The 13,575-nt window shown below is 44.6% G+C and overlaps 1 protein-coding gene across 1 annotated transcript; it reads left to right on the top strand.

Moving 5' to 3' along the window:
- The first annotated feature begins 46 nt into the window (after window positions 1-46).
- Window positions 47-13,564, top strand: CPLX4 (complexin 4). The gene is made up of 3 exons (XM_015848205.2): window positions 47-2,263; window positions 4,858-4,945; window positions 13,286-13,564. The coding sequence occupies exons 1-3, from the start codon at window positions 2,097-2,099 to the stop codon at window positions 13,511-13,513; spliced, it is 483 nt and encodes a 160-aa protein (XP_015703691.1). The 5' UTR covers window positions 47-2,096; the 3' UTR covers window positions 13,514-13,564.
- Window positions 13,565-13,575: the final 11 nt, after the last annotated feature.

Raw genomic sequence — 13,575 nt, 5'->3', positions numbered from 1 at the left:
TTGTAATCTGTTACTTGTCTCTGAAGTCCAGGGGAGGATCCAAGGGAGCTTCAGGATCTCAGCTGAGCCCTGTTCTGAGCTGAAGGTTGCACATACACCTGTAGCTCTTCCTCCAGGTTCTCTAACTGCCCTGTTCTGGATGCTCTGATCTGGTTTCTTTGGATACAACAGCCCATAACAAGTTACCCAGTCTCCTTGATCAGTCTCCATGATGGTTTGTGTGTGCATAGCTGTTTTGTTTCATTTATCCTGTCCTGGACTGTTTGCAGTAACTTGCAAGGAGGTGAACAATCTCATCTGCTGGCTTTCCTCAATCAGAAGCAAACTGATACACAGGTGTATCTTTAATTGAAGCTCCTCAAGCTAAAAAAGACTCAAAATATCCCATTTATCTCTTTATAGGTGACCTTATGTTCGGACTGCTGCATGAAAGGCTGTTCTAGAGGAATGAAGAAGGCCTTCCAGAGGTGCACAGATACGTCTGAGCTCTGTGGTCTGTTACTGCTGTTTTGGGAGCACAGTCTCTCACTTGGATGCTTGCATATCTATAGTGGCTTTGTGCTGTCTTTTCCATGGGCTTTTGTGCTTTGATTTGCCTGTCTCATGACTCCAGAGTCTATTCTGATGTTGGAGATGCCTCTGTTGATTGGATATATAAATCAGGGGCTTTTTTTCTTCTGAAGTTGCTCAGTTCCACCAGGTAACACAGGAACAGAGCCTTTAGTCTCGATTGCACTTAGTCTGTAAGTAGAGGGCATTGATTTACATCTGAGGAAGCACCAGCACTTACAAGCAGCTGGCTGTAAGTTCTTATTAAGTCGGTGATCCTCATCAACACCAAGATGCAGTCATTGGTTTGTAACTTCAGTACATCTTATAACACTTTCTATTGTGATCAGGTTCAAGTCTAATGTTAGAATACCTGTTCTCAAGTTCGTGACACCCATTTATGCATAGAAAGTGCATAATGAGTATCAAAAATGGTTAAAACAATCAAACAACCTCCTTGTTACCTGTCTTCTATCAAAGTGATTTTGTTGTGGAGTCCCTGCTGCTGTGATAACTCTTATCTGAAAAACAGATTCCAGGTTTCTTGTTTCGCCATTAATAATACAGGATTACAAAAGGTCCTGTTTGTTTTGTTTTGTTTTTCTCTCTTTTTTTTTTTCTTCCTCATTTTTAAATAGTAACAGGCCCGCTTTAATTAGAAAGGCTGTAATACAGATTAAGGCATTAGGCAGGCTGGAATCCTCCCATCTCAGTGAAATTAAGAGAGTGCTGAGAGAACCATTTAGATAATCAAGACCACAGAATATTCCATTAAGCCGTATGCAGTCAGGCAAAGTAAAGCAAACGCTCACAACCCCAAATCATGAACTTCTGAGACCTAGCAGGTGCTGTATTTTCCCCCAAATAACCTATTATCTAAGTCCATAGGTCCTGCAAACCTTCACCTGAACAGAGGCATGGGGTTAATGATGTGAGCAGAAGCTGGAAAGATGAGGAGGCTGCACAAAGGATCCGTGTAAAGGATGCTCTGCAGCTCAGATTCATTTCTCCTTTACTGAGAGTTAATATCCAAAACAACAGCTATTGTGGGCAGCACCGGCCGTGGTGAAGGATGGGGAAGAATGGAATAAACCATACAGAGCACAAAGCAGGACCAGGGTTTTATTTCAGATCCATTGTCTCCCTGGGATTGTTTTGGTCCTTGGGGAAAGTGAGAGTTTTAAGATGGAAGAAGTCAAAGTGCCGTTGCACATTCTTCTTTTTTCTTTTTTTTTTTTTGACCTATAATTAGCTTAAGGTATTAATATAAAAAGTAGGTAGCTGCATCTAATGATTTTTGTGTGTGTGTGTGTGTGTAATCTGAACCATCTGCCTCTAGATATTAAGGAGTTCACTCTTTAATCCAGATTATGGCTGACAAACTGGTTTTGGCATTCACGTTTCACTAGCACTGTGCCCCTGAGGAGCTGCTGTGGCTGTAGAAACTCTCCTGCTTGCGACTGTTGATTTTGGACGTTACTCTTGTGTTGGTTGGTTGGTTTTGGCTTTCCCGTGGTGGTTTGCTTGTAGCTCCATTCTTCCCGAGGATGGCCTTCCTAATGAAAAGCATGCTGAGCAACCAGGTGAAGAATCTGGGGCTTGGAGGTGGAGGAGAAGAAAGCAAAGAAGAAAGCACTCCTTCCGACCCAGCAGCTGCTGCAGGAATGACCAGAGAGGAGTATGAGGAGTACCAAAAGCAAATGGTGGAGGAGAAGTGAGTACCTGTTCCCTCATTAGCAGCAGTGGGGCTGCATCTTTGTGACCTTGGGCAGGTAGAGATACCCCGAGAGAAACCCAAACTTCAGCTCTCCCCTCCACCTCTTTGTTTTAAATAATCTTTGCTAGAGGCTTTCCAAAGCAGCAGCTCACCAATTTCAGATGGCAAAATGCTGTGTTTGCCCTTTTTCCCCTCATTCTGTGACACCCCCCCCTCTCCTCCATTCCTTCTGCCCCCTCACCAGGTTGATGTGCTGGATCCGATCTGAGCAGGGGTTGCTTTATCTATCACATTTTGCCATAGGTGTGAGGATGGTTGTGGTGCAGGGTTGGATTCTCATGGGGCACAATTTGCTTCCCTACAACTCTGTGCAGGTGTAAGCTTTGCTTTATCCACATTGATGGTGGCAGATGTAGAAGAAGTAACGTGTGTTATGCCACAAGGGTGATGCTGACTTAGATAAAAGTTGTTAAGTGTCTCCTTTTTTTTTGCTGCATTTTTGGTTACTTTTTGTAAGATCAACTTAAATCGATCAGCTGGTTAAATCCCACAGGTGTTATTTCTTTTTCTGTATGAAAATGGGGGTAAAAACAGAGGACTTTTAGCATGTGGGAGTTCAAATCATGCATAATTATGGAGAAAACAATTGACTTTTAAATCTGAGATGCATCTGTTCTTCTAATGATCAATTACATAATGATTGTGTAAATCCTCTGCATAAGATGATTATAGGTGAAAGGTTAATGACCGATGGAATCTGAGGTATCCAGGTCTGTATTTAGCAGCAGCCCTTTCTATCATATAACCTCAAACAGATATCGTTTGATCTGGAATAAAATACAGGATATTTTTGCTTCATGTTTTGGTCATCAGCTGTGGGTTGGAGGGAGGGCTCTCTGCTGAGACTGGAGGGCAAACCCAAGTCCCTGGGATGGGGAAAACTCTTGTGAAGTGCAATTATTTGTACCAGTGTGGTGTGTCTTCAGACACACAGAAACGTGCTGAGGAGTCAGTGCAGGAGTGGCTTCAGGTTGGAAGATGGGAATCGCTTTCAGAAAGAAGTTTGCTGAGGACAGTCCGTGCTGTGGGGTTATGTAAGAGAGGTCAGAGATGTGATGAGCTCTGCTGGGGTCTTGGCCTTTGATACATGGGTGTCGTGGCTTTGGCCAGGATTCTGTGCTTTGTTGGCCTTTTTGTTTATTTATTTATTTATTTTTTAATGCAACAAAACCCACCAGAAAGGCAGGGATTGCTGTTTCTTAGGAGAATGTGCAGTACAGAGGAGCAAACAAGTTGTTTCTGCTGGCAATCTCCAGCATTAAGGGCAAGAAGGGGCTGCCAGTTAGTGCTGCACACCTGCTACTGGCTGTCATGCAGCAGCCCCTATACCTGAGTCCTGTATCTGCAGCACTTTGTGCTCCATAATTAAACCTGCAGCATCCCAGGGCCCAGGTGATGGTGGAAGGGAGCCGAGTCTTCCTGCAACACCAGAGCAAATGGAAAGCTCAGGTTGAGCAGAGAATCCTCCCCTTCTATGTCTCATAGGGCACCCAGTGGTGTCGCTGGAAGGGATGTGATGTCCCAGTGGGGATGTTCCCAACACTGTATGACCCAACACTGTATGACCCAACACTGCGACCCCTGTCTGCTCCTATGGAGGAGTGGCTGGGGAACCATCCCCTTAATCACTGGCTGAATTATGCTTAAGTTGGCTTCCAATTAATGACAACAGGGAAAAAAAACCCAAAACTCGTTTGTAGAAGGAGAGGGAAATTAACATTTCATCTGGCAAATAGGTTGGATATTGGCTGGAACACAACAAATTCTGGCTGAGAATTTCTATGGAAAAGGAAAGGGGAAGAAGGCAGGGGAGAAGATCATTCAACATTATCTCATAGAATCACAGGATGGGATGGCTTGGGTTGGGAGGGACCCCAAGGATCCCCAAGTTCTAACCCCCCCACTGCATGCAGGGCCACCAACCTCCCCATTTAATACCAGCCCAGGTTGCCCAGGGCCCCATCCAACCCACTGAACACCTCCAGGGATGGACGGGGCATCCACAGCCTCTCTGGGCAGCTGTTCCAGCACCTCACCACTCTCATAGTAAAGAAATTCCCCCTGATATCCAATCAAACCTCCCTTCCTTAAGCTTAAAACCATTCCCCCTTGTCCTACCACTATTTACCCTTGTAAAAAGTTGATTCCCCACCTGTTTATAATCCCTTTTTAAATACTGTGAAGCTCACAATTCACCAGACATCATTGAAGGCACACATTGTGCAAGTAGACGTAAGTGATTGAACCAAGAATCTCAAATTTAACCAGCAAGTATTATGAAATCACAGCTAGAGGAAGTTCTTTTCCATAGGGGAGAAACTGGCATTCACAGTGATAGGAAGCGCTGGGACATTAAATGGGTTCAGAAAAGTCTGAGAGGAGTTGGAGCTGGCAGAGAGCACCCAGGGCTGTTAATGATGTAGGACCAACTTCCAGCACCTGCAGCAGCCTCAATGCAAAGTACAGCTATTTTATCAATACCTTGAAGACAATTTTGGGTTGTTCTTTTTTTTCCCCTTCTTATTTTCCAGGATGGAAAGAGACGCAGCGTTTGCACAAAAGAAGGCAGAAAGAGCCTGTCTGAGGGTTCACCTGAGAGAGAAGTACCGACTCCCCAAGGTGAGGTGCAGCTCACAGCCCTGTCTTGCCCAGTGGCTGCATGTGGAGCAGCTCCTGCCTTTGCCTGGAAGCATCTCCTGCCTTTGTCAGTGGGATGCCATTGCTGTATGGGACCCAAAGGGGCCCAGGTGATGTAGAGTCATCATAGAACGGTTTGAGTGGGAAGGAAGCCTTAAAGGCAATGTGGTTCTACTCCCTGCAATGCACAGGGACACCCATCAGCACTCAGAGCTGTCTGACACTGCAAAGTACACCCAGGGAAACCAAAACACAGAGACGTGCTGACAGAAATCTGTGCTGCTTCATATCATAATTGGCTGGAGGAGGAGGTCAATGGCTGTACAGAAGTGTTCAGGGTGTTGTAAGGAAAGCTCACAGTGAGGGAGAGCTGATGATGTGGGCAATGCCTTGCTATGGGATGGAAGGGGAGGAAAGCCCTCTCTGTCTCTGTGGGGTGTGAGTGAGTGTCTCCAAATGGACTGCTGCCCCTTAGGGAATGAGCTCAAAGGGATTGCAGGTGGGTCACTGGAAACGTCAGTGGAGCCACAGAGGGGCAGAGAGGTGGTTGAAGAATCATTAGGAAAGGAATAGATGGCAAAACCAGAAAACTTCATTGGATGGCAGCAGCTGGCTTTAGCAGCTTGAAGTTGGAATGCGGTGCTAACATCAGGCTAGGTGCCTGGCTTTTGCTGTTCATTAGAGGAGAGGAATACCATTCCTGTTCCCTCTGGAAATATAGAAAAACATGAAATAATTCCCCCATTCTTTATCCCCCCCCCTCCCCCCCATATAAAAACCAACCCCAAACCACCAAAGGGCATTGTTTTCCACTTTCTGCAATATCTCAATGTTATATCTGTAAGCATTTAGTCATGCTACACTGTGCACTCAGGGACTCCCTAAAACCTGAGATTCCCTTCTAAGCCACAGGAATGAAACCCTCTCTGTTCACCCAAGTGCTCTGTGGCATTTGGTTTTGCTTTTCCACTTTGTTCAAAGCTCTCTACAGTGTCAGCCCCAACACAGAGCACTCAAGCCAAAGCAGCCATGTGGGGACTTTATCATCAATGAAGAGAGATCAGCACCTGGAGCTTCATCCATCCAAACCTCCAGAGAACTTTATTGTTATCCACTCCATGTTCTTATTGCTCATCTTCCTCATCTTCCTGCTTCTCCCTTTGCAGATAATGCCACAAACTTGTGATCCGTGCAGTCTCTGTGTCTTTCTCATTCCACTTCTTGCAGTCAGCTCAGATCAGGGCCTGCTGGTCCATTGATCACATGAAGATATGCACTTCTCTGCCTTACGCCCTTGTCATATCACCCTGCTTCCAAGTAGGGTGAACTGGGATGTGTTTAACTTAAAGTCATGTGTTCCTGGCTCTATTGTGCATAACTACAAAGGTATTCACGTGATGACCACTAAGGAATCTCAAGAACATAAATCATAGAACCATAGAAACACCAAGGTTGGAAAAGACCTCTAAGATCATGCAGACCAACCATCCAGCTACCACCAACACTGACCACTAAACCACGTTTCTGCCACCCCCCTAGACACAGTCCAGGGCCTCCATGTCTTTCTTGCTGTGAGGGGGTCGAAGAGCCCATCCATATTCCTTGTTAATCTGGAGCCCAGGTAGTTAGAACCCTGGCCTTTGTTTCTGTGTAATTACAACGTTCTATGGCTCACGTACGTACGTGGCTCACATTTCCCACCCCTTCCTGTTCTGTGATGAGGCGTTTAATTGGGGTGATGGCCCAAGTCAGGGGTGAGAACAATCCATGCAACTTTTTAATCTCTGTATTAATTCAGCAGCAGTAATGAAATTAACTATCAAGAGGGAGTCCAACACATTCAAGACATCCTCAGTTAACGAATTATTAATACTCCAGTGTATTTCATTCATAAAGGCTGAAGGGCTGCTATCACAGCAGGGAATACTGAGCCACCCCAAAACCTGCAGGCGTCTGCCCCACTGTGACCCAACCTGAAGAAAAACAGAGGGGAAACCTTTCTGGGAGCTGTCAGCTCTCATGATTTCAGCTTTGACAGAGCACAGGCCCTGCAAAGTGGTTGTGTGGGGCTGCAGCACAGACTGCCTGCTGACACCCACCAGAGGGATGCACTGTAAGGGAGTCAGGAAGAAAAAAGCCAGGTTGTCCTGCTACGTGGATAGGCTCTGCCATCTGATGGCTGCTGCTGTCCTAATCTATGCTACATCCTTCACTGACCATCAATTACCTGAAAACAAAAAAGTGCTGCGATTTCATCTGATCCTCCTTTCATCTCAATGCTGGTTTCATTGGCTTTCAATAAGTGGTGTTGCAAAGGCCTATCCACAGCCCAAAATTACCAAAGAAAAAGAGTTTGCAAGCATTTCTTTTTGCTGTACGGCTCTGCATGGTTTGAAGGGAGACATTTCTTATTTTTCTCTCTTCCTTTTTCCTTCTTTTTCCCCTCTTTCTCCCCCTTTCTTCTTCTTCTTTTTTTAAAATTCTCTTCTTTTTTTTCCTTCTCATCCTTTTCCTTCTTTTTCTTCCCTTTTTTTCCCCTTCTTTTCCTTTTTTTTTTCTTTTCATGTTACTCAAAATACTTTAAAGCACAACTTTACAATGATTCCATTTAAAAGAAAACTTTGTGAAGACATTTTTTTTTTTTTCTGGAAAGAAAAGATATCCAAAGGATTATCTTCTTTCTATCTATCTATCTATCTATCTATCTATCTATCTATCTATCTATCTATCTATCTATCTATCTATCTATCTATCTCCTGCTATGAAGAGTGCTTCCATGATGTTTGCTGAGTAACAGGAGACACCTCGGCACTGCTCTGTTCCAGCAGTGTGATGTGGCATTGCTCTCATCCATCAAGCACTGCTCTGAAATATGGCTTTTATTTCTATTCCTGTCCTAATTCTCTGCAGCCTCACCCACACATTCAAGAGAACACCAACAAATCCAGTGCTTTCCCATCAGGACATTCCAACCCCTCACGCTGATCTGAGCTCTCACTGCCAGCTCTCGGCTGCGCGATGTAAACTCAGGTTATAAACCACCCTCCTGCTTTTCCGACGGAGTTAAGAGACGCCGAGCCCATCCGTGGTTGCCCAGCAGCCCTCTGGTGCCGTGCTGGTAGAACTGCACCGCTCTTCTCTGCGATAACAACTCAACGTAAGGCGGAGCTGTGATTTGGTTGAGCAACGAGCCAGCCTCGTGACTTAGAGAAAGCGGTGCCGTCTGTATTGAGGCAGTCTGGGAGCCTTCGTTCGTATCCTGGGGTGAAAAATGCGTTTTTCTGTATATCAAATGGGCTTCTCTTTATTATTATTATTATTTTATTTTTATTTTTTTTGCAACGAGAACCTCTCTGACTGACTTCCCAAGAGAGGGGAGTGTTATCCCTAGGGAGCAGGACTGGATGTTCTGAAACAGGTATGATGAGGAAAAGGAAAAGGAAAAGGAAAAGGAAAAGGAAAAGGAAAAGGAAAAGGAAAAGGGAAGAGGGAAAGCGAAAAAGCAGAGAAAGGTAGAGGGATGGGGTGGAGGAAAGGAGAATTGGAAATAGAAAAGAAAGGAAAGCAAAGGTAAGTATGAAAGGAAAGGAAAGGAAAGTATAAATGAAAGGAAAGAAAGGAAAGGAAAGGAAAAGGAAAGCGAAAGGAATGAAAGGGGAAAAAGCGAAAGAAAAAAGAAAAAAGATAAAGAAAAAGCAAAAGAAAGGAGAAGGAAAAAGAAAGGAAAAGCAAAGGACAAAAAATAAAAAGGGGAGGGTGGAAGAATATGGAAATGCAACAGGGAGAGAGGAAAAATGGAAATATGTAAGATGATGTTAAAGAAAAAAAATTAGGGAAATAGAAGGATGGGAAACATGCAAAACGAAAAGGAAAAAAGAAAAAGAGAAAAGAAAAAGAAAAAGAAAAAAGAAAAGGAAAAAAGAAGAAAAAAAGAAAAGAGAAGAGAAGAGAGAAAGAGTAAGAGAAGAGGAAAAAAAGAGAAAAAAAGAAAAAAACTAAAAAGAGAAAGAAATAAAAAGGAGGGAAAAAAAGAGAAAGAAAAGAAAAAGAAAAAAGAAAAGGGAAAAGAAAAGAAAAGAAAAGAAATAGAAAAGAAAAGAAACGAAAAGAGAAAGAAAAAGAAAAGAAAAAAAAAGAAAGAAAAGAAAGAAAAAAAAGAAGAAGAAGAAGAAAAAGGAAAATTAATAGAAAAAGAAAAGAAAAAGCAAAGGAAATGATTCTGCAAAGAAAGCCTCACTTCAGCTGCCTCCAGGTGAGGATTGCCCTTCCCTCAAGATATACAGCATGGAAAAAAATCTGTCATTAGCAAATGGGAAGTGAATGCAGCTCTATACAACAAATGGTTTCAGATACACAATCTCTCTGTCAGGGTGTTTGTTTTTTCAAGCTATCTCCATTCCTGCAAGCAATGTGGATGTATGTTACCTTCCCTCTGAGCGTGGCTGGTGACATCCCCAGGTATGAGGAAGATCCACCACGCTCCTCCTCAAAATGCCTCTTGTTCCAGGCTGCAACTGCTGAGCAGAGTGACAGGCACAGAAAGGGGAAAAGATATCCTGAGGGCAACTTTAATTACAGGAGGATTAATTATGTAAAAAAGGGAAGTACAAGATTTTAAGTGGTTGATTGGATTGTAGGCTTAAATCTCTAAACACCAGCATTTTAATTAGTGGATGAGCAGTAAAATATCATTAGATTTTTGTTGTTGTTAGGCTTTGTTTTCCTTTTTCGAGGCTGAGACAGCAGCTGAAGAGCATTGCCCAGCAGCCTCACCATGCTCTGTAAGGATTTGAGTTTAAACCCTCAGAAGTGATACTGTCAATGGCATAAGGATGTTCACAGGGACCCTTAAAGGCCCTCAGGTCCCACTCCCTGCAATGCACAGGGACACCCACAGCTCTACCAGGTGCTCAGAGCCCATCCAACCTGACCTTGGGTGTCTGCAGGTATGGGGCTCCACATCTCCAGGTCAACCTGTGCCAGGGCCTCACCACTCTTACTGCAGATCCCCAGTCACCCTGTTGGCCACTCTGCTTTGGATGCAGACCAGGGTATGGTTTTTTTTGCTTTGCTGCAGCTTGTGATAGTGCAGCACAAATGCATTCCTTAATCTGAAATATCCATGCTATTTCAGGTAGAACAGCCTGGAAGAGAAGCTCTGAATATTGCCAGTATCATCCACCAAGCACACACTGTAGATGAAAGTGTGAAACTCAGGACTGAGCAGGGCCTCCTTTTCAGTGCAAAATCTAAAGCTCTGTGCTATCTGGGGTAGATTTATAAGAGAAAGCAGTCCCTTAATGAACCTAATCCTATTAACAGAATTGTCAACTTAGGTTTGTCATCAGAAAGATGTTTTTAGCCATGAGACATTCAATATATGGACAATTTTGCCTTTGCAGAGTAGTCAGCACATCAGTTCCATGCAAAAGAAAGTGTGTTTTTACTGCTTTTCATGTGATATTGCCAGCTAATTTTGTTCAGCTTGCTTTCTTGTAAGCAGCTTTCGATGCAGGGTCACCTAAGAACAGATCTGGTATCTGACATAGGGTGAAAATAAAGGTTCCACCATCAGATACGCTTTGAAAGCTATTTGTCTGATCTGATGGAGTTTAGAGGTGTTTTATGAAAGGCTTTTATCTAAAGCACGAGTAGGATGGGTCTAGAGCAGCTCCTCCAACCATGGAACATGCCTAGAACCAGGAAAGAGACATCAGTAACAACCAGTGAATGTAGCAGAGAAGGTCAGATGGGGAAATCAGCCCAAGGTGCTGACGTGGGCACTGCTCCCCCAGTTCTCTGCTGCTGAACAGTTTGTCATTCGCTGGTATTCAGAGGCAGTGAGTATTCAGATGCCATCAGGTGCTGTTTCAATAGCAAGTGCTGATAAAGACGTCTGAAAGGAAAGCATCTCACGGTGAGCAGAACATGCCGTCACATCATCTCAAACAGCTTTTGCTCTATTGCATTGAGACAGGAATACTGTGAAGCCCCAGTGTAATGAATATCGCTCTCTAGCTGTGCCACAGGAGATGCATATTAACCAGGAAGGAAGAACAACTTAACTCAGGAGTTCTTTGATACATGCAGGCTTCAGATAAGTACCTGAAAACAAAGAAGCAAGCAAGCAAAAATGCTGAATTTGAAGAGTCTTCTTGATGATCCAAATCTTTCCTTAACAGCCCAAAGTGGAACAGCTCCGGATGCACTGTGTTTAAATTAGTCTGCAAGCTTTCATTGCTTCTGCTTACAGCATATAGTTAGACTCCTTTCTACTTATGCCTGTGTGTGTGCCTGTATCAAGAGCTCTGCTGGATCATTCCTGTAACAGAATAGACCGGTCTGGGTCTGACTGCATCAGGAGGACAGTCAGGACCAAAGAACATTCCCAGGCTGGGCTCCATCATCTGTGCTGCTGAATTGTCAGAGCAATGTCTGCCCCAGTTCTGGCCTGGGCAGCCTCCCAAGCAGCTCACAGGGCTGGTTTGGGAGCGAGGACAAGCATTCCCAATGGGCAGCTGGATGGGAGCACCCTGTTTTGTAGGGCAAGAGAGCTCAATAGCATGGCTGTGGCTCATCGCAGGCCAGCTGGCCCTGGGGCAAGAGGCCAGTGCCAGGCATGTTTAATGGACTAGCAATAGATGTTCTCCTGTGCTGGCAGAGACTCCAGAAGGGTGACTGAGGCCTTGCAGGGATGGGTATATCCTGATACAGGGCTGTAGCTGGCTTTGGGAGAGGGGTGAGCAAAACCCCTGCTGCTGAAGCTTGTTAGGGCTGCTGAGGGCCAGGCTGAATGCAGGTGTAATTTCAGTGATTCTGGCAGAACTGTGCTACCTTCATCCAAATCTGGGGTCAGAGATCCTTCTGAAACCCCAAACAGTATTGTGCGTCACATCTCAGGCTTCAGCAGGACAGGGCTTTGCTGCAGAGCCATGCCAAGCAGTACTTGGCAATGCCAAAGTGGACTGTGTGTGTTGTATGGCCATATCTACACATAATACCTGGTAGCATGCAGTGATGATTTCTTCAGTAAGTCTCCCTAAAAGAAAGAAAACAAGTGTTAGGTTGCTTTGAGGGACTGCAATAACTAACTCCATATCATGTACTGAGCATTTCAGAGGGGTACCTCATCCTATAGCCAGTGCTTGTGGATGGAAAGCATAAAACATTGCTCCTGCTACAACACCAGTAAAGAACACTTGTGCTGATAGGGATATGGTTTCTATCTCCCACAGATCTGTTGGCAGCATCCTCATCCACTTTAGCCACATAGTAGAATCCATCATGGCAAAACCCCTCTGTGTTTTTCTCAAGGGATATGGGGAGAAAGGAGATTTAAGAGCAGCACAGTTGCTACAAACAGAACAAATAAACGTGACGTTAAAATAATGTCTGTGCAGTCAAGCACATCAACCTGCCTTGTCCTCATAAAGCCCTGAAACTACACAGCCATTGCTCATATACATCCTTCCATTCACTCGTACATTCATTCATTCACGCAGACCCCTCACTCTCAAGAACACCTCCTGCTGACAGCATTGCCGCTTATTCATATCAGCCCTTTGCTGCTGTCATGCTTCATTTTGGAGATGTAACGAGGCATTAATGCTTATCTTTGATGTGTGAACTGTGTCAAAATATCCCGTCCTTCTGAGCTCTGGATGCGTCGGGAATCCACCACGAAATGTGAACAGAATCACCATTGTTTAAAGCTGACACAGCAGCAGCAATAGCGCATCGCAGCCGGCGGGCAGGAAGCGAGCCTAGAGCCTAGAGCAGCGCTCAGACCTCAGTGCCAGAAACCCCATTTATTTACACCTTTATTTTTTTCTTTATTTTTTCAATGATTTTCTGTGCAGACCATTCTTTGGTCTGTTCTTTTCTGCACATCTGGCTGCAGCTCACCGCCTGAAGTGCTCCCTGTTTTAATGTGACATTGGACCATCACCTTTTACTTCTTTCTTCCCAATAGAAAGTACATAAAATGCAAAACTAAGAGCAACCTCCTGGGATGGAACTCCAAAACGGGAACAGAAAACAGGTGTCAAAACTAACGTGATACTGGAATATAGGCCTGGGTGCTGAGGTTGTAATTATGGGTTTGTGGTAGATCCCATCACTGCAATTGGTTTTACAGGTCTCTTTGCATAGGTTTGTAGTGGTAGGTGGGTGGTTGGACTGGATGATCTTGGAGGTCTTTTCCAACTTTGGTGATCCCCTGGTTCTGTGAAAACAAACAAAGCCAAACAAACCAAAGGGGACTCGTTGTTAGGTCCTGAAATCCCATTGAGCACTGCTTTTGTTTTCTGTCCTTTGTGTCAGAGCGAACTGGATGAGAACCAAATACAGATGGCTGGAGACGACGTGGGTTTGCCAGAAGACCTCCAGAAGATGGTGGCAGAGGATCAGATAGAAGAAGAGGACAAGGACTCTATCCTGGGACAGTTGCAGAACATTCAGAATATGGACATGGACGCGATCAAGGAAAAGGCACAAGCCACCTTCACCGAAATCAAACAGGCTGCTGAGCAGAAATGTTCTGTGATGTAGGGGAGACCCAAGGGCTGTCAATCCAGCCCCACCTCACAGGGGTGGGGGTGAGAGTGGGCAGA

This window comes from Coturnix japonica, chromosome Z, assembly GCF_001577835.2.
Source record: "Coturnix japonica isolate 7356 chromosome Z, Coturnix japonica 2.1, whole genome shotgun sequence".
NCBI classification, from domain to species: domain Eukaryota; kingdom Metazoa; phylum Chordata; class Aves; order Galliformes; family Phasianidae; genus Coturnix; species Coturnix japonica.
Note: the sequence above shows the minus strand (reverse complement) of the source record. Positions and strands in the feature narration are given on the sequence as shown.

What these genes read in the sequence shown, in the direction of transcription:
- CPLX4 (XM_015848205.2), top strand. Translation starts at nt 2,097, where the DNA reads ATGGCCTTCCTAATGAAAAGCATGCTGAGCAACCAGGTGAAGAATCTG. An exon ending in AAGCAAATGGTGGAGGAGAA is followed by an intron (nt 2,264 to 4,857) that starts GTGAGTACCTGT and finishes CTTATTTTCCAG; the next exon opens with GATGGAAAGAGACGCAGCGT. An exon ending in AGAAGTACCGACTCCCCAAG is followed by an intron (nt 4,946 to 13,285) that starts GTGAGGTGCAGC and finishes CCTTTGTGTCAG; the next exon opens with AGCGAACTGGATGAGAACCA.